This window comes from Triturus cristatus, chromosome 3_2, assembly GCF_964204655.1.
Source record: "Triturus cristatus chromosome 3_2, aTriCri1.1, whole genome shotgun sequence".
Taxonomy (NCBI): Eukaryota; Metazoa; Chordata; class Amphibia; order Caudata; family Salamandridae; genus Triturus; species Triturus cristatus.
Genome location: NC_140584.1, coordinates 606,685,750 through 606,706,729, shown reverse-complemented (window position 1 = coordinate 606,706,729; position 20,980 = coordinate 606,685,750). Strand labels below are relative to the sequence as shown.

General features: G+C 45.9%; 1 protein-coding gene across 1 annotated transcript in view; it reads right to left on the bottom strand.

Moving 5' to 3' along the window:
- Positions 1-20,980, bottom strand: part of COL16A1 (collagen type XVI alpha 1 chain) — an 871,927-nt gene that overhangs the window by 234,058 nt on the left and 616,889 nt on the right. Inside the window, exons 32-34 of the mRNA XM_085648479.1 lie at positions 5,050-5,172; positions 4,136-4,189; positions 4,003-4,044 (exon numbers count right to left, since the gene is read on the bottom strand). Coding sequence (XP_085504605.1) covers positions 4,003-4,044; positions 4,136-4,189; positions 5,050-5,172 — 219 coding nt within the window. The remainder of the gene's footprint in view (positions 1-4,002; positions 4,045-4,135; positions 4,190-5,049; positions 5,173-20,980) is intronic.

Genomic DNA, 20,980 nt, shown 5'->3' with positions numbered 1-20,980 from the left:
TGAATTATATCCCTCTGATGTTAGCCCTCCCAGAGATGAAGTTCGAACACTCAGATTTGCCCCTCTGCCCCTGCGACAACCAATCCTCTCAATCGGACCTACACATAATGGGGCAGATTTACAAGCCCCTTGCGCCACTTTTGCGTCACTTTTAACATGTGAAAAGTGAAGCAAAAGTGGCGCAAGGGGCTTGTAAATCTGCCCCAATGTTTTTCTGCAAGTTTTATTATATTGAAAGGAAAACTTTTATCCTCCCGCTTTTAAGGCGCCATATTTTACCTAATGTAGGGTGGCATTGTATTTCCTAAAAGCACTTTATGACCCCTTTGTGAGCTTCTCTGTAGCCAGTTTTCTGTGGGCATGCATGAGAAGGCGGAAGAACTGGAACTCTCCCATTTGAATTACTGGAAAATTGGAACTATGTCTGCACTTAAAAGATGGGGGCCCTAATAACCAGAACTGTTTGTTGCATATGGTTGCCCTATACATGATTTTAAATAATATTTGTACTGGTAGAGTTCATCTATGAAATTTCTCTCTTTGAATGATTTTTTTCTTAAACGTTTTAAACTGTGGTTTTACGCAGACCTTTTAACACTGTTTTATGACCTATTTGATTAGTTGATGCTTTTATGATCTGTTTTATAAGAGATCAAATAAAGTTTGAGAACTGAACTTCAACCATACAATGGTGTCTGTTGCAATTGCCCCTTTGGATTGGGTAATGGTCAATTTATCCAAGCCAGATCTGGCAAGCCATCCTCACCTGGCCCAATATATGATGCGTGTAAAGGTAGGGTAATGTATTGAATACTTGGAAATTATTTTCACAGCAATAACTAAAAATGTACATTTAATATCACACTGATTACCTTAAAAATGCATTTTTGCATCAGTAAATAGCTATATTTAAACACCTGTGGTAACTCTTGTCTTCATAGTCCTGCAGGTGCTTGAATGAAGGGTGCTGGAAAGCTGGTTCCTTAGCATTCTTAGCACGTAGAATAAGCTGATAGGATTCTGAAAGCAGGTTGTGTGTTGTGTTGTTCCATCCTCCCCTGTGTTGCCAGCCAACAAAGGTACTTTTTATGTATCAGGAAAAACTAAAAGGGATTGTAGATGGGTTGCATGTCTGAAGGGACTGAAGGAATACAGACAGAGGAATTACTATAGAGTATAAGACTTGCTTCCCTGTAGATCTTGTTTCAAGGCATTGGTATCTTTCATAGATTCACATGCTTTCTGAAGATTCAGCAGTTTCAGAGTGGAAATCCTTGTTGCAATGATGTAATATGTACAAACTGCCACAACATTTTCAAACACCTGTCTAGAGGCTTTTCCAAGGCCAGGCAGGCTTGTTTTATTCTAACTGTACTTGCAGCACTGACTGAGTACCTCAACCCTTAACACTACTTTATATAACATCTTTTTTTAATTGAAATGCAATCAAAACATACCTCAGAGGCTAACCAAAAGCCTCTTCATTTTAAGAATCACCTGTCCTATCAGTATCCACCCTGGCAACACAAGCAAGAGAGTTGAAACGACTTGCGATGTAATGGTTCATGTTGAAACAACGCGGTCGTTATAACGTTATAACGACACCGTTGTATTGGGATGCGTTTCAGCGCATTCGTAATAAACGATGTCTCCCTTCCTCTACTGGAGTGTTGTGAAACTAATTCACACTGTTGTCTGTTTCTCTTGCTTTGGGCAAATTTAATATAATCTAGCTTCTATCTGGCATTTGTAGTCTTTGCCACTGTACGTCCATTTTTATTTCTTTGAGATGCAAAAATATTAGAGGTGTTATTCAGAAATCTTTTGTCTTTCCCATACAGTGTTTTAGAGCTTCTTTGATGTATATTTAGGATAGACAATTTCAGCTATATTTGTAAGATTATTTATGAAAACTGTCAATAATAAAGTTTCAATGCAATAAAAAAAAAAATTTGAGGTGACTCTTAAATGAGTCCAGATGGTTATTTAGCTGATGAATTAGGACTTGTCAGCTGTAAATGAACCTTCTCTCTTAGATGAGTTGATGGCCACCAGGAGCCTTAGTTGGGGTATAGAGCAAAGGGATATTTGAGCTTCCTCTGCTGCTTTGTACTTTTACATGCATTAGAAGGATCGATAGTGCAGATACAGGCTCCTTGATAAGTACATGCTGTTCTGTAGTATATGTTGTAGAATTTTGGAAAGCTGGGCCCTCATTACAATGACGGTCGTACGAGCATCCAACCGATGGTGTCCACCTCCTTTTCTTATACTGACGGCTGCCAATCCTTCTTTAGTCTTCCTGGTCTTTTGTAACACTTGAGCTGGTGCGGCTGGTTCAGGTAAGAGCGGAGGGACGGTGGGGTGGGGCGGGGGGGATGTCAACATACACTTACCTTGCCCTCACCGACTCGGCAAGGTAAGTGGTTTTATTTATTTTCCCTATCCCGTCGTATGACGACTCCCCCCCGCCCCGCTCCCACCCCACTGCTCTTACCTGTACTAGCCGTGCCTGCACTTGAGGGTTGGGGTAGAGTAAAAAACAGACTTTATTGTTCTGAAACTTTTTGGCTACCGTTCTGTTTTCCCCCTTTCTGAAATTTTGTAAGTTTTTGTGCACTTTTTTTACTCTTCCTGTTTCTAAACTGCACCTCGGATTTGATGCATAGTTGATGGTTGTTTCGCAATTTTTATTCCCTCTTGTCATATGTGAGAAGTTAGCCAGACCTGCAGACTCATAAATACCCTTAGGAATGATTTCTAAAGCACTCCACAACCTCGACATGGGGTCCTATATTACAGGAGCAAATCCTGAACTTCCCCAGTGTGTTTCATTAAAGACACTGGTGAATCCTACAGATTTGTATGCACAACTTGCATATGTCAGTTTTAATAATGTTTAGGACAGAGACACCTGATTCAAAGTGTCTCAAGTACAGAGCAAAGACAGTAGGATTCTCCTGGGAATTATCATCACCATCATAGTTTATTTCAGTTACACATAACTATAAAAACAGGATGAAACGAATAAAACAATCTGATAAAAGTAATAACATATTTAAAATCAAAATGTCATAAAATTGCTGATAAGTCAAGAAATGTTCCACTAAATTATTGAATCTCTTTGTTTCATAACTGTGATTAATGAGTGGCTAACAGAATATAAAATCAAGGGGAACTGCAGTGTAAGAAATTGGATTATTATTTGGAGTGGGTGAGTACCCACCTCCAGGAATAATTCGAGCCTTTGTCAAGGTGAACGCTCAGAGGCCTTAGGTCAGAGGGCTTAAAGTAAGTAATAGATATACAAAAAAAGGCTATGGTCATTCAGTAAATGTAGGCCAAATTGTAGGCCATATGAAAGAGTTAATCTTTCAGTAAGTGGTAGTCCTGAAGTAAGTAGCAGTGAAAAGAAATGATGTAGATTTATATAGCGCAACAAATGCCTAACGGTGCTAATCACTAATCCTAAGAGTAGACTCGGCCCATGGAGAGAGCCTAGAGCAAAGTATTTATTCTTCTTACAGAGAGAAGAGCTAGGTTTTAAAGGTCTTCCTAAAAGGATTATGCAGCTTCATGCGCGTCAAATGGAGGGGGAGGGAATTCCAGAGCCTGACAGCCACAAACGAAAAGGTTCTGCCTCCCCATCTCTTTCTCCAAACTCTGGGAATGACAACTAGATTGTCAGAAATCTGTGTTGTTGCAGAAAGAGATGGGCCACTGGTAGGACTGAAAGCCTACTGTAATCAGGGGTCTTGTTGCCTGTAGCCCTAAAGTTAAGGCTTACAGTGGTCTAAACTGGCAAGCAGTAGGCCTTGATTGGTGGTGTTAAAATAGTTAGTTTGATTTTTAGTTTGCTTTTGACAGGAGCCTGTGAGATCTTCGAGAAAGAAAACCGGGACTATCATAGGAACCTCATTGTAGTTCTCACCTGCTATCCCAATGTTGGATTCTGAGAGTGGTGAGCTATAACATCCTGGAAAACTACTACTTCCCACTAACCTTTTGTCCTTCGACTCCTAATCCTTGTGGGCCTGGATCTCCCTAAAAACAGAGAAATATTACCAAAAACCAATTGATATCAACAACAGTACACTATGTGAAATACTGAGCACATTGAAAATGAAATACTCACTTGTGTCCCCTTGATTCCTGGGGGCCCTTGGGTACCGGGAAGGCCTGGTTGACCCTGAAAAAGTCAAAGGAGTTAGAGTGATCAATGTTCTGGGGTCCCCAGTTGCTCTCGGGGGTGACATAGTGCCTTGTGAGTCTTACGTTCGCTCACTACCCCGTGCATCCCAGTGACTGTAGAGTACTACACACAGTACCTGTCCAGGGTACTCTGGTACCATCACTTCATTCGGGAACATATCTGTGTTGTTCCGTGAGTCATAGGGTCAATGCAGCACACATACAAACAGCAAAAACGAGGAAATAGAAAACATTTATCCTTGTTTCGCCTGTATAAGACCAAGTTTTTACTGGGGTTAATTTTGGCGCTTCCCCATATTTACGCCACCCTTGTAAATAGTGGGCAGCGTCAAAATCAATGGGTGTTGTGGCAGAACACCCACCGCAACACCCATTGTCCACCCCTTTCACGCTAAGCATAGCGTGAAAGGGGGACTTATTTGCAAGGCGGCGTAAACCCACGTTAAGTGGCTTAACGCCAACTTGTGAATAAGGAGAAGCCCCTATTGCCACAGGAACGGCGTTCAAAGTGACGTTCCTGTGGCAATAGGGGCTTGCAAATATGCCCCTAAAGGTTTTGAGACACAAAGGTAAGCACTGCTCACTAGGACCCACGGACTGACATTATCAAGGATGTCCCAAGGTGCAGGGGTGTCTCGAGGCTTCAAACTGGAGGTGGAACTCAACTGGAATGGGAGTGTCAAGTTTAGGCAATGTTCAAAGTACAGCAGACATCTGTTTATGAGATGATAAAGGATCTACCAGTGAGACCCCAAAGGCCTGGGAGTGGCACAGTCATATATTACCCAGGGTGCCCATAAGTAAAGGTTTTGTAATAATAAAACATGCAAAACCTACTGGCTTTCCGGGTTGTCCAATGCCAGGAAGGCCCTGGTCCCCTTTAGCTCCAGGTTTCCCTGGTATCCCGATGACATCTGTTATGCCCTCCAATGTAGTTGGGCAAACATCACACGAATCACCCTGTTGTAATGAGAGAATAGCTGTGTCACTGAAATGAGATGGCGTCAGAGTCATAGCATGCGGGACGCTCAACTTCATGTAAACATCATGTTCAGTATTTCTTAAAAGAAATAAGGTTGTGAAAAAAACTGCAAAATGAGATAAACACAGTGCGGGTTACACTGTTGTTCTGATGTCAATTAGCAGAACTGCATGTTGCCAATAATACTGTCAGCGGTAATGGAAGAGAGGAACTCTTTGAGAAAGTGAATAAAGTCTGGATGAGTCAGAGAGAAACATAAGAATGCTGGATGGAAAGAAACTATCGATGCATACAGGATATATGACCAAGTCTTTGAGCTGACAAAAAAGATTGGTAAAAGGGATTCCTTCACCCTGTACAACACTGGCTATGTGTGTTGTACTAAGACAAGAGTAACAAGTCACATTTAACACATTATACAAACAGAATACTATACATTACTCACCATACTCATGGAACGGAGTAAAGCAGTCCATAAATACAACACATGGGGCCAAATGTACTAAGAGGTTTTGCAGTTGCAAACTCTGTGATTTTAAAAATCCCTTTTTCCTATGTAATACCCTATTTTGTGATTTGGAAATGTTTTTCAGAATTGCAACATACGGTTAGCGACCCCCTAAGGAATCACAATGTGGAAGGGGCATGAAAGGGGCATTCCTTCCAAACTGCGACTCGTTATGATATGTATCAACAGTTTGCAAACACAATTCTGGTTACAAAAAACAAGTTACTTATGTTCAGTATTGCTCTTTCTGGTGGATACTCTCCCTAACTTCAGATTTCTCACTGGTAGAATATTCGCCCGGTGTCAGACTGGATCCAGACATTTTATAGCAGTGCTCCTGCATGCCGCTAGGTGGCACAGTGCAGCTACATGTTCGTCATGTTCTGCCCCGAAATTGACAGAGTAGCGCCGCATATACGCAGCAGCCCTGCGCATTAAGCAACTTGTTCTTCTACTACAGATTTCTCACCTGTCAAATAGCTACCAAAGCAGTACCTCCCCAAGATGAAGGTTCTCTGGAGTGGATTCAGACCACAATGTCCTGCAGGACCGAATCGGTGAAATACCTTTACAGTTGGACCAAGCTAATAGTGTTTCGTTAACATATTCACTGACCCCCACGTCACAGCCTTCCAAATGTGAAGAACAGGCACTCCAAATGCCAAGACAGTGGGGGCTACCTTGGCCATAGTTAAATAAACCCTCAGTCCTTCCAGAGGCGGCTTCTTGGCCAGTGCACTTCAGATCTTAATGCAGAGGACTATCCACCTTGACAAAGTCTGTGCCTGCACCACCTTACCGTTCTGTGTCCCCATAAACCCCACAAAAAGCTGATCTTCCACCGAAAGGTCATTGGTGCAATTGATCTAAAAGCTGAAGGCACTTTTGGCGTCCAGTCAATGGAGTCTCTCCTCTTCTTTCGATTAGAGAGGCAGGACAAAGAATGTTGGGAAATGATGGATTGCCAGCATGAAAGGGAGTTATGACTTTTGGCAAAAAGGACAACCTGGTCCTCAAGACTAGTTTGTCTAGGAAAAAGTGGTGGAGGTTTGCTGAACCAAAGAGCCTGCTGCTCACTCACATGAAAAGCTGAAGTGATCACAGTAAGGAAGACAGTTTTGAGAACCAGAATGAGCAGCTGTGCATGGTTCAAAGAGGAGGCCCTTGAGGAATGTGAGGACCTAATTAATCCCACCACAAACGATTTGGAAGGAAACATATGTGTCAAGCCTTTAATAAACTTCATCCCAACAGACGACTTAAACAAGGACAGCAGGTCGGGCAAATGAAAAAAGGCCAAAGGGGCTGACAAATGACCTTTAACAGTGGCCACTGCCAGGCCTTGCTAGGTCAAAGACAAAACAAACAATAAAACATCCATCAATCTGGCTTGTAAAGAGTCTGTCTTGAGAATTACCGACAATGCTACAAATTTGTACTAACACCGGACTTAAATGGTCTTCTGGCACAGGTACCTGGCAGATAGGATGACATCCACTGCCTCCAGTGGTAGTTTGAATGCAGCTGACTGCCGTCATTCAATTTCCATGCAGGGAGATGTAGCTTGTGTAAGTTCTGTTGCAGAGCCTTGCTCTGTTGTCACAACAGAAGATCCTCCCAAAGCGGTAGCCTAATCGGACAGGTAATCATGCCCAGAGGTTCTGGTTACCACACTCTCCTGGCCCAATCTGTAGCCACCAAGATGACCTAGGATCAGTAATTCTGATCTTCTTCAGAACGTGGGGCAGAAGAGGCAGAGGTGGAAAGGTGTACAAGGGGGAAAGGTGTACCAGAGTGCCATGCTTCTCTCTAGCCTGAATGTGTCTCGTAGAGAAAGTGTTCTTGGGCCCTCCAATGAGCAGAAGTCTTGACACTGCATACTCTTGACAGCGAGGGAAAGGTCCAGCTGGGCTATCCACACTGTTGGAAATTCCTTACGCCATCTCGGGACCCAATCACCATTTATGAACTGTGAAGCATTGCCAGCTGAGCTTGTCCATCCTAGCATTTAAAGACCGACCAGGATGTTCACAATAATGGAAATGCCCTGACACTCCAGCCAACTCCAGATGCATAGCACATCTTGGAACAGGACACAGGCCCCCTCTCTGACCTGCTTGTTGTAGTACCACATGGTGTTGCCTGTGAGAACCTGTACCAGCCTTCCCTTGATGGATGACGAGAAGGCCTTCAACACCAGGATGAATGGCCTGCAGATCCAACAGATTTATGTGGAGTTGGGTTTCCAGCAGAGACCAGCTCTCTCTCATCTCTATCTCTCCCACATTGCTTCCTCAGTACAGCAGTGATGCATCCGCCACTACAGCCAACTGCAGGTGGGAAAGGGAGAGGGGTCTACTGCTGGTCAGACTATGCTATAGCAGCCACAAATGCAGATCTTGTGTGGTCTCGTCCGAAAACTGGATGATGTCTTGTAATAATCAAAGATGTCTCGTAGACAGGTGGCTTAGAACAGGTTAAAGGTTTATTCCATAAGTTACAAAGTCCAAGTAAAACACCAGAAAGGCCTCTGCTAAGATCCTATGTGAGCCCCACCAGGAGCAGCCTCCCTGCTGCTCAGCCCATCTCTTCCAACTGCCAACTCCTCCAGTCCCACACACCAACATTCCAAGTGACATCACTCATGGCTGAGCAGCAAGGGACAGGACAGTAATGAGGAAGATGTACATCAACAACAATAGATTATAGCACATCTCCCTTCCTTCGAAAAACAAGCAAAAGATATGCATTGAATCAAGATAGCACAAAATCAGAAAAGAAGTACATTAAGCAAATAATTATACATCAAATCAATAGTCGCAAGAAAATAACTATAACAAAAGAATGATGAACACCATCCCCTTCCCCAGAGAAACTAATTAGATGGTACACACTAGAACATATAACATTGAAATAGGGAAACACACCTCCCTATGAACTCCAACAAATTAGATGGTACACACTAGAACATATAACATAGAAATAGGGAAACGCACCTCCCTATGAACTCCAACACTGTAATAGGGGAAAACACCTCCCTATAGGGGAAAACACCTCCCAAGGACTCACTGAACTTGTAATAGGGAAAATACACAACCCTATGATACTCTGTAATAGGGAAAATACACCTCCCTATGATACTCTGAACATTGTAATAGGGGAAAAACACCTCCCTATAGGGGAAAACACCTCCCAAAGACTCACTGAACTTGTAATAGGGAAAATACACAACCCTATGATACTCTGTAATAGGGAAAATACACCTCCCTATGATACTCAGAACATTGTAATAGGGGAAAAACACCTCCCTATAGGGGAAAACACCTCCCAAAGACTCACTGCACACTGTAATAGGGAAAACAACTCCCTGTGAACTACAACTGGAGCATATAGCTCCCAAAACTACTTGAATTAGAGCACATAGCTCCCACAACTTCACATAATTGAACTGGGGCACTCAGGTACGCCACCCCACAACTTCCCTGCAACATAACATTTCACTCACCGCCCATAGACAAGAGAACTAGGGCACTCGCTAGCCTACAGATATTCACCACTCAGTGAAATGAGTTATCACCAGACACCAGCACGGTGTCTGAAAAAAAAATGTCCCTTCAACCCAAATGAAGCACATGCGGCAACCACCACACAATAGCACTGGGGCACTAACCGCCCCACAACCTCACAGTGTCAGGGTAAACTCCAACCAGTAAAACGAGAACTGGAGCACACACATAGGCCATAACAACATACTCAGAGACCAAGTACGATAAGATCATGGAAAACAACCCTGCGAGTCTCGTCAATGTGTTCATGTTCACAGATCGAATATCCGTGTTGGGATCCAACACAAGATCTTGCCACAAAAGTTCTAATTCCTCACCAGCTAACTGTGCAAAGACCTCCTTGATCACTTTCCGAAAGTCTGTAAGGATTATCCCACGACGACATATGCTGCAGCCGACAAGAACGTTGGGTCGTTCTAGAAACTTTCCAGAATACGTGGTTGGCAATGACGAACTCCACCGCAGGACACCAACTAAGACCAACTTCACCCTTCAAGTGCTACTTCCAAGCACAAGATGGCGGGACGCTGACGACGACACGCTGGATGGCTCCCGGTACGTTGTTGCATGCAGGCGCACTAGGCAGTAGAGAGGTGTAATAATCAAAGATGTCTCGTAGACAGGTGGCTTAGAACAGGTTAAAGGTTTATTCCATAAGTTACAAAGTCCAAGTAAAACACCAGAAAGGCCTCTGCTAAGATCCTATGTGAGCCCCACCAGGAGCAGCCTCCCTGCTGCTCAGCCCATCTCTTCCAACTGCCAACTCCTCCAGTCCCACACACCAACATTCCAAGTGACATCACTCATGGCTGAGCAGCAAGGGACAGGACAGTAATGAGGAAGATGTACATCAACAACAATAGATTATAGCACATCTGTCACATTCCTTTGCTGCTGGGCCCACTGCAGAGCCAGCATAGTGGCCAGGCAGGATACCCGAGGTCAACAGGCCAAGGGGCATATTATCAAGAAAGGCGATAAAATTATCGCTGCTTTAGCGGCAGAAAACTGACGCTAAAACGGCGATAATGGGCTTGATAATATGCTCTATGGAATTCCAATTGAAGCCCATGTTAGATGTCCTTCACATCTAACATGGGCTTCAATTGGAATTCCATAGAGCATATTATCAAGCCGATTATCGCCGTTTTAGCGTCAGTTTTCTGCCGCTAATGCGGCGATAATTTTATCGCCTGTCTTGATAATATGCCCCCAAGAAGTCTCAGAGGTGCTCTCACTGGGATTCAGAACCCAGGCTGAAAAACTGGGATAATACCCTGAATGCTCCGGGCATTCAGGGTAAGGGCTCTGATCTGCACTTTTCGAAGACAGCTCATAAAAGGACGTCTTAACGAAGGTGTCAGGTCTGGATGGGACTCATTCATTAAGAATGACAGTGGCAAGCCTGCCTTTAACAGCCCGTCTTAGAGGTAATTAGAAAAACTGGTATGTCCAACCTTTGAAGATGGGCAGTGACCACTGCCATCGATTTTTTTAACACCAAGGGGCACTGGTGAGGCCAAAATAGAGTACAGCAAACTGCAAACTGAAAATGCTCTTGGCTGATCTTGAACCACAGGTAACATCTGCGGGCCTGCAGGATGGGCACAGTAAAGTACACGTTCTGCAGATCCAAGGCTAGCCTCCAGTCGCTGGGATCCACGACAGACAGAGCCTAGGCCAGTGTGAGAATTTTGAATTTTTCCTTATGCAAGAAGGCATTCAGAGGGTGAAGATTTAAAATAGGATGAAGGCTTGCATCCTCCTTTGGCATGAGGAAATAGAGGGAGTAATAATTCCTCCCTATTTCTGAGGACAGCACACTCTCCATAGACCTCTTAATCAATAGGGCTCGCACCTCTTGCAGTAGGATGGATAGGTGCTCCTCGGAGAGCTGTTCTACTATAGGTGGATTCTGCAAAGGGGTGCAATGAAACAGAAGGGCATAGCTCTGTTGAACGGTCTGGTGGACCCGTCTGTTGCATGTGATAGACCGCCACTCTGGGAGAAAATGCCAGATCCTGCCTCTCACGTGGTTGTTGTGCACAGCTAGGGGCAAACTAAAGTGACTTGGAGGCTGATGCCAATGGGGAGGGGGGACTGGGAGCATCAGTGCCCCCCAGGAGACCTGAACATTGTGGGCCTGAACCCCACTCTGGCCACAAAAGGGCTGAGGTGACTGCAGCAGGGTGGTGGAGCCAAGTTGTCTATACACCAGAACTCTAGAAGAGCCTTGGAAGGGCCGAAACTGATGAGGTTACTCTCTAGCAGGGGCCCAAAGGCCCACAAAGTGTGTTGTCACCCAGGTTTCTTTTAAGTGTTCCCAGAAGAATGAGAGCAGAATCAGAAGGGATCCAACAAAAGGGATGTCCATTAGAGACTCCTATACATCTCCAGAGAAGCCTATGGATCTAATCCAAGCATGGCAACAGACCACCAAACTAGTGTCCACTGCTAACCCCAAACAATCAGTCGTGACCAGACCAGCATGAATCACATATTGAGCTGGATCCTGACCATCTTGAATAGTTTGTGCCAAGGAGGCCCAAACGTCTTCTGGAACCACTGACATGAACTCGCTGACCATGTCCAAGAGGGTGTGTGTGTGTTACGGCTCAATAGCTAACTCACTGACCGACCTCAAGTCCAGACTGGATGAAGATAACAAATGTTTCCCAAATACCTCTGTTCTTTTCTATTCCCTATTGATGGGTGGGTGTCGTGGGGCAGAATTAGAATACACCTGGCTTGTGGAAGCCGGGACCACCAAACCTTCGGGAATAGGATGCTGAGTAAGAAAATCACGTTTTCCAGGTGGCTGGCTGTGACACCTGGCCACATGCCTGGTCACAGGTGGGCAAGAATAAAGTGCTAAGAAGGGTGTTAGTTATGCCTTCATTGAATGGCAGTGAGGACTCAGAAGGGGTAGGCCTAGGCTGAAGAACTTCACTAAGCACATTTGTTTTAACCTCAAGAGAGATGTAAATGTAGGATCTTAGCATTACGCCCAATGACTACCACTCTCTCTCATAGTCGGCCTCTTTCAGGGTAAGTATCACGCCCAGTGGTCTCATGTAAATCCGTCTACAACCTGTCATCATCATTTTTTCTGAACCAACTTTATTGATTACCATAAAGTATCCAATTGTTACAAAACATTTCACTGGGCTATTTTCCGCAATTGTACAGCTAGCATATGCTAGTAGGAGTGTTGCAGTGTGTGCACACAGGCACACCAGAGTCATATTGTTGTTACGAAAATAGTTTGCATGATGCAATTGTAATAAAGATGCATGAGTTTAAATAGGTTATCAACATAACTACTAAACCTCATCATCATAATGTGAGGGTAAAACATCCACATCATCTCCATTGTCAGCTCCAAGTGGCAAGTGTTAGATCTGGGGGTCTCTAGTTGGCAGAGGTAGGTACCACTGTCCAAATAGGGACCCTTACTTCTAGTCAGGGTAAGGGGGATACACTCTTTAGATAACCCCTGCTCACTCCCTTGGTAGTTTGGCACGAGCAGACAGGCTTATCAAAGGCAATGTGTAAAGTATTTGTACCAACACTCACAGTAACACAGTGAAAACACCACAAATGGACTGCACACCAGTGTAAATAAATAAAGTACTTTTATCTAAACTACACAAGACCAAAATGACAAAAATCCAACATACACAGTTTAAGAATATGGTTTCAAAAAGAGTTCTTAGTTTAGCGACAAAATCATTCACCTTAGCGTCAATTTTAGCCAACAGTACCTGGTGATGCGATAAAAGTTCTTAGCGGCGCTGTATGGGGAGTGAGGCGATATTTGTATGGATTCCAAGGCGTAGCTTTTCCGGTGGAAATTTACTCGCAAAGGCACAATGCGACGAAATTCGGCCCGTTAACGAGCGGGGAGACGATTTCACCAGCGATGATCTGGGTTGGCTCTGCGACGATATTCGCAGCGATAAAATTCTGCCCGCTAACGAGCGGTGCGAGGATTTTGGCTGGCTCTGCGACGGTCTCACCCAGCGGCAGCAGGCTCTGCGACGATGTTCGCAGCGATAAAAATTCGGCCCTTAACGAGCAGAGCGACGGAAATTTTCTCGCTAAGCCGGCTGTGCGTGAAAAAGTGTAGATCAGCTTCCCAACAGCAGGCACAACTTCCAGAGGCCCCACAATTGGATCAAGAAATCTAGGAAGGGCAGAACTCACTCAGCAGAGTTCAGGGGGAAGCTGGGGATGAAGTCCTTTTGTTCCTGGGACTTCTTAACAGGAGGCCAGCTCTTCTCAGGTCCTTGGAGATCTCTTCAAGCAAGGGGACACAGCAACAGCAAAGTCCTTCCCCTCTCCTTGGCAGCAAAGCAACTGCAGGTCAGCCCACAAACACACAGCAGGACAGTCCTTCCTCTTCAGTCTTCCAGCTTTCTCCTTGGCAGAGGTTCCTTCTTGATTCCAGGATTATCTAATTTTCTGTAGTCTGGTACCAATACTTATACCCCAAAATCCTTTGTCCTCTGCAGGCAGAGGGGCCTTGGCCTAGTCAGAACCAGCTCTGGCCAGTCCTGGAGCACTCTGTTTAATTGGTTTCTTCTTTCCTTTGAGAGAGAGGGGCAGGGTCGTCAGCCGCCCAGCAGGGGGTGGAGCCAGCATTGTGGAAGGCAGGCACAGCCCTATTCAGGCCCAGGTGCTACTCCTCCCACCCATCTACAGGGGAATTTCCCTATTCAGCCCTGGGCTGACTCATCCAGCCTCTGGGAGCCACCCCTGTCCCTGTCACTCACAAACCAGACAGTCAATTCAGAAATAGGCCAAGGCACACAGAAAGGGCAGAAAAGGAAAACAGCCACCTTCTAAAAGTGCTGTTTTCACACACAGGATTTAAGAACCATCCTTCCTAAAAGATGTGTTATTAAATTCTGAATTCAGGGATACCAGATTTTAGCTTTCTATCTTGCTCCTATGGGAAGATATGCAGGTAAACATTATACTCAGCATTCCCCATTATAGCCTATGGGCAAGATAGCCTTTCAATAGTGAAAAACGAAAATGCCTGTAATTCACTGCCAGAGCATGTCACCTACACCAATACATGCTCTACCTTTCACATACACTGCACCCTTCCCAGGGGGGTACCTAGGGCCTTCCATAGGGGTGTCCAATGTGTACAGAAAGGGAAGAGTTAGGTCTGGCCAGTGTGGACACTGGTCAGGTCAGCATGGCAGTTAGCAACTGCACCCAGACACTGCGGTGGCAGGCCTGTGACACCATTTTAGGGCTACTCCTGTGGGTGGCACAATCAGTGCTGCAGGCCCACTAGTAGCATTTGAATCACCATCCCTGGCACACTCAGTGCACTTTACTAGGGGCTGACAGGTGAAACAAATATACCGATCATGGATAACCAACCAATATAACAATTTATACAGAGAGCATATGCACTTTAGCACTGATCAGCAGTGGCAAAGTGCCCAGAGTCCTATTGCCAACAACCACGGGTCAGAAAAAATAAAGGAGGACGAAGCAAAAAGTTTGGGGATAACCCTGCAAAAAGGGCCATTTCCAACACAACCCCCTTCCAGCCTAAAGCCAGGGTAGACCAAGCGATACCTCGATGGGATTCCCTGCTTAGGGCGATAGAACACGGAAACTGGCCCAAACAGCAGGGCACTATTCCTGTTCTACGCCTTCCTGAACCCGGTTGGGTCTCTCCATCCATACTCTCAGGGTCCACCAAGCCAACCCATGTGGAACCCTTCTCCTCACCTGTGGACACCACCTGTGCAGCACCTAGCCTTAACTTGCTCACAGGTGGGTCCCAACAGACAGACAGCAAGCCGCAGTGACCACTGACAGTGGTCAGGGATGAGACCCAGGCCTTATGCCTCTCAGGGTCCTCCAACCCCTGTGGCGTCAGAGGGTGGGGGGCAGTAGCCCCAGGTGCTTGGTACCCTTTGTCCACTCCTCTTCCTGTCAGGTCGGGTCTGACGACCTGGCACTGACCCACCAGCCCCGGGCCTGTATCCGGCGGCTGGCCAGGAGGCTAGGGGGGGGTTTCCCATACACGGGCCTCCTCTTCCTTGGGGCTCTGTACCTTCCCACCTGGAGCTGTACCACATTCTAGAATAGTCAGGGCACCTGTGGCAGGTGTACTACACCATTCGCTCATCAGTTCAGGGGTTCAATCCTGCAACTGGGATTCCAGGTCAGGGGGGACACCCCGGACCTGGCCCTCCAACCTATGGTCTAAACCCTTCAGGTGAACCGGGGTCAGAGGTGAGGACTCCCTCCCTCTGCACCCCCTTCCAGAGTTCTGCACCCTCCCGCTTGGAGTGGTACCCCTAGAAGACAACCTGGTAGGGACACTGCTTACAGATGTCCCTCCCTCCAGGTCAGGCAACACCTGAACCTGGCTTCCCAACCCAGGGACCAACCTCTGCGGTTGAACACTTACCCGGCGCACCAGGACTTCACTCTCAGATGTGCCCACACTGGTAGACAGCACCCACCTGGCCAACACAACGGTGTGGCCCAGTCCACCCCCAGGGTGTGACTCCTGCCCCCTCCCAGGGGCATCCCTGTCCACCAGGACAACCAGCCACAGGGGCCACGGAGAGGGGTCAGTGATGAGAGCCAGGCCTCATGCCTGTCAGGCTTCTCTAACCTCTGTGGCGTCAGAAAGTGAGGGGCAGTAGCCCCAGGTGCCTGGCACCTTTCCTCCACTCTCCCTCCTGGGAAAGGGCCATTTCCAACAGCAAGAAACTCTGGTCAGAGTTGGAACTGAAAAAACATAGACATCTCAGTGGTAGAGGGAGAGTTTTGTCGGAATCATATTATACTTGAACCGGTCACACTAAAGTGGAGTCAGAGCACAACCTCGGTTGGGGTCACGGAAGGTTGGCTCAGGTCAGAATAGGATCCACCTCTGGTGCCATCCGGACCAGTGTCGATGAGGAGGGAGCGGCACAGGTCTCAGAGCCAGAAAAGAGGTCAACACTCTGGATCTTACTCGAGGGCGTAAACAGGTCTGAGCCTTCAACTCAAAGCAAGAGTTGCTTCTTTTGATGTTCAGCGACATACTGCTTCGCTTAACAATCCCAGATCGCCTTTGGGTACAGAAGGGCACATTCCTCACAAGACTTGGAGTCGTGCCCCAAGTCCGAACACCAGAGGCACACCTTGTGGGGTCCATCGCAGACATTTGTTTACAACAGTCATTGAATGGTCTGAACCCTGTAATCTCGGGTGGGGACATAATTCCCTTTCACCCTGGAATTAGTATGAAAAACTAGCCAAACCTATTAAAAAAGAGAGAGGAGCTCCTGACATGTGTTCGAAGACACAGAAAGAAACAAACTGATGGCGTGCCGGTGTGGAGCTTACATGTGGCTCTACTTCATTATTTCCGGGACAGAACGAGACCGATGCAGAACCGCACAGCACCACGTATCTGCGTGTAGTCGCACTACTGTGAAAACGTTCAGATCCAGCCTGGTACCTGGGGGGTACACTGCAGGCGAAGAATCTGTGGTGAGAAGTATCCATGCCAACCTTTGATCAGTTATCAATTCCCAAGTTGGGATGGTAACTGATTTGCAAAGGGGCGGGGAAACCTTCTGGACCCCTTTTCATTTATGAATTGTGGTGGCAGCCTTGGGAGGGTAGGTAGCCAGCTTAAAATGCCCTGTTTCATTTAAGAAACGAGGGCTGCTTGAAAAGAAAAATATCCTGTTTTGGAATGCAGTCACAGAGATGGTGATCTAGTGTTCCTTGGAGGCCACCATACCAGTGATTACAGCCAATTACAGGGAATAGTAAAATGGTGACCTGCCTCAAAAATATTAATTAGGCTGCTCATTCTGTGACCACCGGTGGTTTCCTATTGTGCGACCTGATCTATAAGTATATAGGTCAGTTCACAAAATCTGATTTGAGTCGTAAAAATGACTGTGCAATTTGCACCTGCTTTCTGTAAATTGAATCTTAGTACATCTGGCCCCACAAAGAGCACAACAACCAGCATAACTCAGTCGGATCATGAAATGCACTTCATGTTCACTCAGGTACTCTCAGTTGTCACGCTCCCTTCTTCATCATAACTTGCTGGGGAAACAATTACGTAAATCACATCTAACATACACCAGAGTACGGTAACATAGACAAAGTGCATTGTACTCTCAGAGCCCAGGAGCACGTATTATCTACACCGCACCCCAGAGTAAAGTAACTGAGAATTGATTTCGCAGTCACTGGGCGTAATGACATAGATCAATGTAATTGTTCGCCGCAGGAGCAATATGTCATACAGGCAGAACATGTACGGCGTGCTGCACACACGGAACACAACAGCACCGATCACTCACTCTACCAGCACAGAATTGCAGTCCCTGTGTGCGTTCCTCCTACAGACTGTAACAAACATGCAACATCAGGCACAGACTCACACAGCAGCATCGCAGCTGGCTCACTTCTACCACACAGCAACACAGATGACATTTCACGGCTCAGCTCTGCATGTTCCTTATGTGTATGTTAAAGCAAAGTATCTCTCTTGCATACTGTAAAACAACAAGCACTGTCATGACATGCGTCTGAATGTTGCTGCAAAGGTCAACCTCCTAAGAGCGAGCGAAATGACACAATTCTTATGATTAGGGGCATAGTAGTGTACGGGTCATTTCGAGTATGAGCGAATTAATTATACTGCGGCTTGCATATGAACTTTTAATACTAATGTTGGTTTGTATTGAACATAACTATATCTCTAAATGCTTGTGTTGTTTCCTATAGCTGCCTTGTAAATCGCTCTGACACCCGCAAGGGTTCGCGCTATATAAAACCTTCAAAATAAATAAATAAATACAGACTGACAGTGGGCGGGGAGGGGCTGCGCTTGTGCTCGAGGAGGAGTGCGAGGCGGCCCCATCAGGGCGCGAGGCTTCATGCAGGGGAACAGTGCTGCTCCCTGTAATGGCCATAATTACAGACAAAAGGCACCCGTAAAAGAGATCCTCGTGGACAACGGACTTGAGGTCCAAATTACGGTCAGTCCGTTAAATTTACGGACAGTTGGTCACCCTATTTGATACAGAGTGGCTCAATGCAGGAAGGAAAGGCTCGCTGGCCAGTTAGGGCCTCCTTAGGAGCTTCCCGAAAAAAATCCATTACATGGTACAAGCGCAGGGCCGTCCACACCGCCTGAGAGGCCACCATTTAAAATTTTGCTTACGGCCTCGGCACGCAGGCGCTGCCTGCTTCCAGGAAGATGATGTCACGCAGATGATGTCATAAGGCATGTCACATGCTGCACTCTGCAGTATTCCTGTACAGATACTTCCCTGTCCTTAAGAACATTTCGAAAACTGGAATTGTAATTTTGACTGTATGGCCCTTGCACAAGAGAGCTGAATAGCTTTCTATTTTCATTTGCTCCGAACCATTATTTGTGGACATTTACCCTCTATTTCCAGTCCAGGAGTGGCAGCCATTGCTGTTTGGGTCATATATCAGGAAGAAACACATACGCCCTCAAGAAGAGTCTGGAGTCTGGAGCTGGCGGGGCGGGGGTTTGAACAGCAGGCACTATAGATGGAGGGCGTAGCGGAAAGGTGGAGGTGAATGGGACTAGGAAGGGGTAATACTGGAGGTCAGCCAGAGGTTAACGGGCAAAGTGAGTTTTAGATCTCCAGGTGAAGCCAGAGGGAAATAGTGTGTGTGTGTGTGCACGCGCATGTGTGTGTATGTGTGTATGAGCATGGTAAGGGGCTTGCCTGCTCTGGGGCTTTAAAGGTTGAGATGGAAGGCTGTATTGGGTAGTTCAAGCGATAAGTAAAGAGAAGTAAATGGGGATGGCAAGTGGGAAACAGGTGTAGTTTGAAGGGAGGAGGGAAGTGAGAGACAAACAGCAGGCCAGAAACACCCACACAGACTGGATACACTGAGATGGAATTTGTAATGATTTCAAATAATTCAGAGAAATCTAGCGTGTGTAACAAACTTTGGGTGTGTAAACGATGATCTGGTGCTACTTAGAATCCTTTACTTTGATCAACTAGTCAGCAAAGAAAGAAAATAGATCAAGGTATGTTCTGGTATCTCTTCTTTAAAGTCCACAAGGGCGATGTGAAGTTGAAGGGAATCACTGGAATAAGGAAATGTTAAGCGCACAGAACAGATGAGGTATTTTCTGTGGCATTAACGAACAGGAATATGGAAGAACACATCTGAAGGTAGAAACCCACCATCCAGTCTTGACTCAGCAATGGCTTGCTGAAGCTACTGTATACTGACTATTGTCATTATTTTCAGAAACGTGTTGAGGAACCATGGGTTTAACATATGGCATATATCACCTTCTGGCTCTCTCCTTGGAGCCAAAGAAGTAGCTGGAATTACATCCTTGCCCTAGAATTACATCTGTTCCCATTTTCATGAGCAAGAACGCTTATCTACAGTCCTCTTCTGAGTATAGATAGGACCGCTTCATCTGGATATTTCTGCCAGGGGTGACTGGGATCAGAGGTGAGCTGCAGCTTTATTGAAAATGCCAAGGAGCTACAACCGGAAGGACTTGCAGTTCAGAAGCAACCACCCCATCCAAACATGAACTTCTGCACACTGTCCAAGTTTTATTTAGGCTTATTTAAGAATTCAGCTTGTGAGGGGTGTAGGATGGTCCACTAATGTCTGGTGCTTATCTACATAAGAAGACTTTCGAAACCACACTGAACCACCTTCCAGACACCAGGTCTAGCTCATTTGTTGACAAAGTTGAGGCTGAGGTCTAGGCTTAGAAAGGCTCTCACCTGAGGCCAAAGTCACTGGCAAGACTCTGTTTAGTCTGATGGAAAGGGAGCAGCTGCAGAGGGAATGCTGATGGTTCACGACTGAAGGTGCAAGGCAAAGGCTGACATTATTGCATATATGAAGAACAATATTTCTTCAGAAGTTGCTCCCAAAAGAGCAAAACGTACCCATGGAGGATACAGGTTTTGAGGAATGGGAATGTGGCCTCAGACTGAACTTCCTGTCTTTTCTACGATGACACTTTTCTTGATGTCAAATGTGTAGCAGAAGATGGTCGTGTTTTATGATGGATAAATAACTAGATCTGGTAAGGAGATCCCTATCCCCAGTTGGGATTTCTGGATATGTGGACTCCGTTTTTTCTTCATATGAGTTATTTCCTCTGTGTTTGGAATTGTTTTCTCTCCTAACCATGGCCTTCCCCTTCCACATCAGTGCTGTGATGGAAGCGTTCTGCTACCTAGGGTGCCTACAGTGCTTGTGCCAAACCATCACCATGGGCAGACTCTCTATGTCCATACTTTCTCTGGATAGTGAGTGAGTGATATGTCCAATCAAGTGATTTTCATCATGCCATGCATCACATATGACCAGCTTTCAACCCGCTTTACTGTCCTTTCAGACACACTGATCTGTCAGATTTGTTGGATTTGTTTCAATTTTACTTTATGGTGCCCCCTAAGTCTGGCTGTTAACGATGCTCAATCTCCCTCTGTCTTAATCTGCAGACTTGGCTCAGCCTTGGGAAACAAAGTAACGTGAAACAGCCTGACAGAGTGGTATATGCAGAAATAAGATCGCTGCCTCGGAGAGTGTCTGTCATCATGGGAAGAGTCTACCACCATGTTTACGACAGGTGGGGGCAGTCGAAGTCTACTTACTGCCTTATTCCGTGGATTACCTTTTCCCAAGACT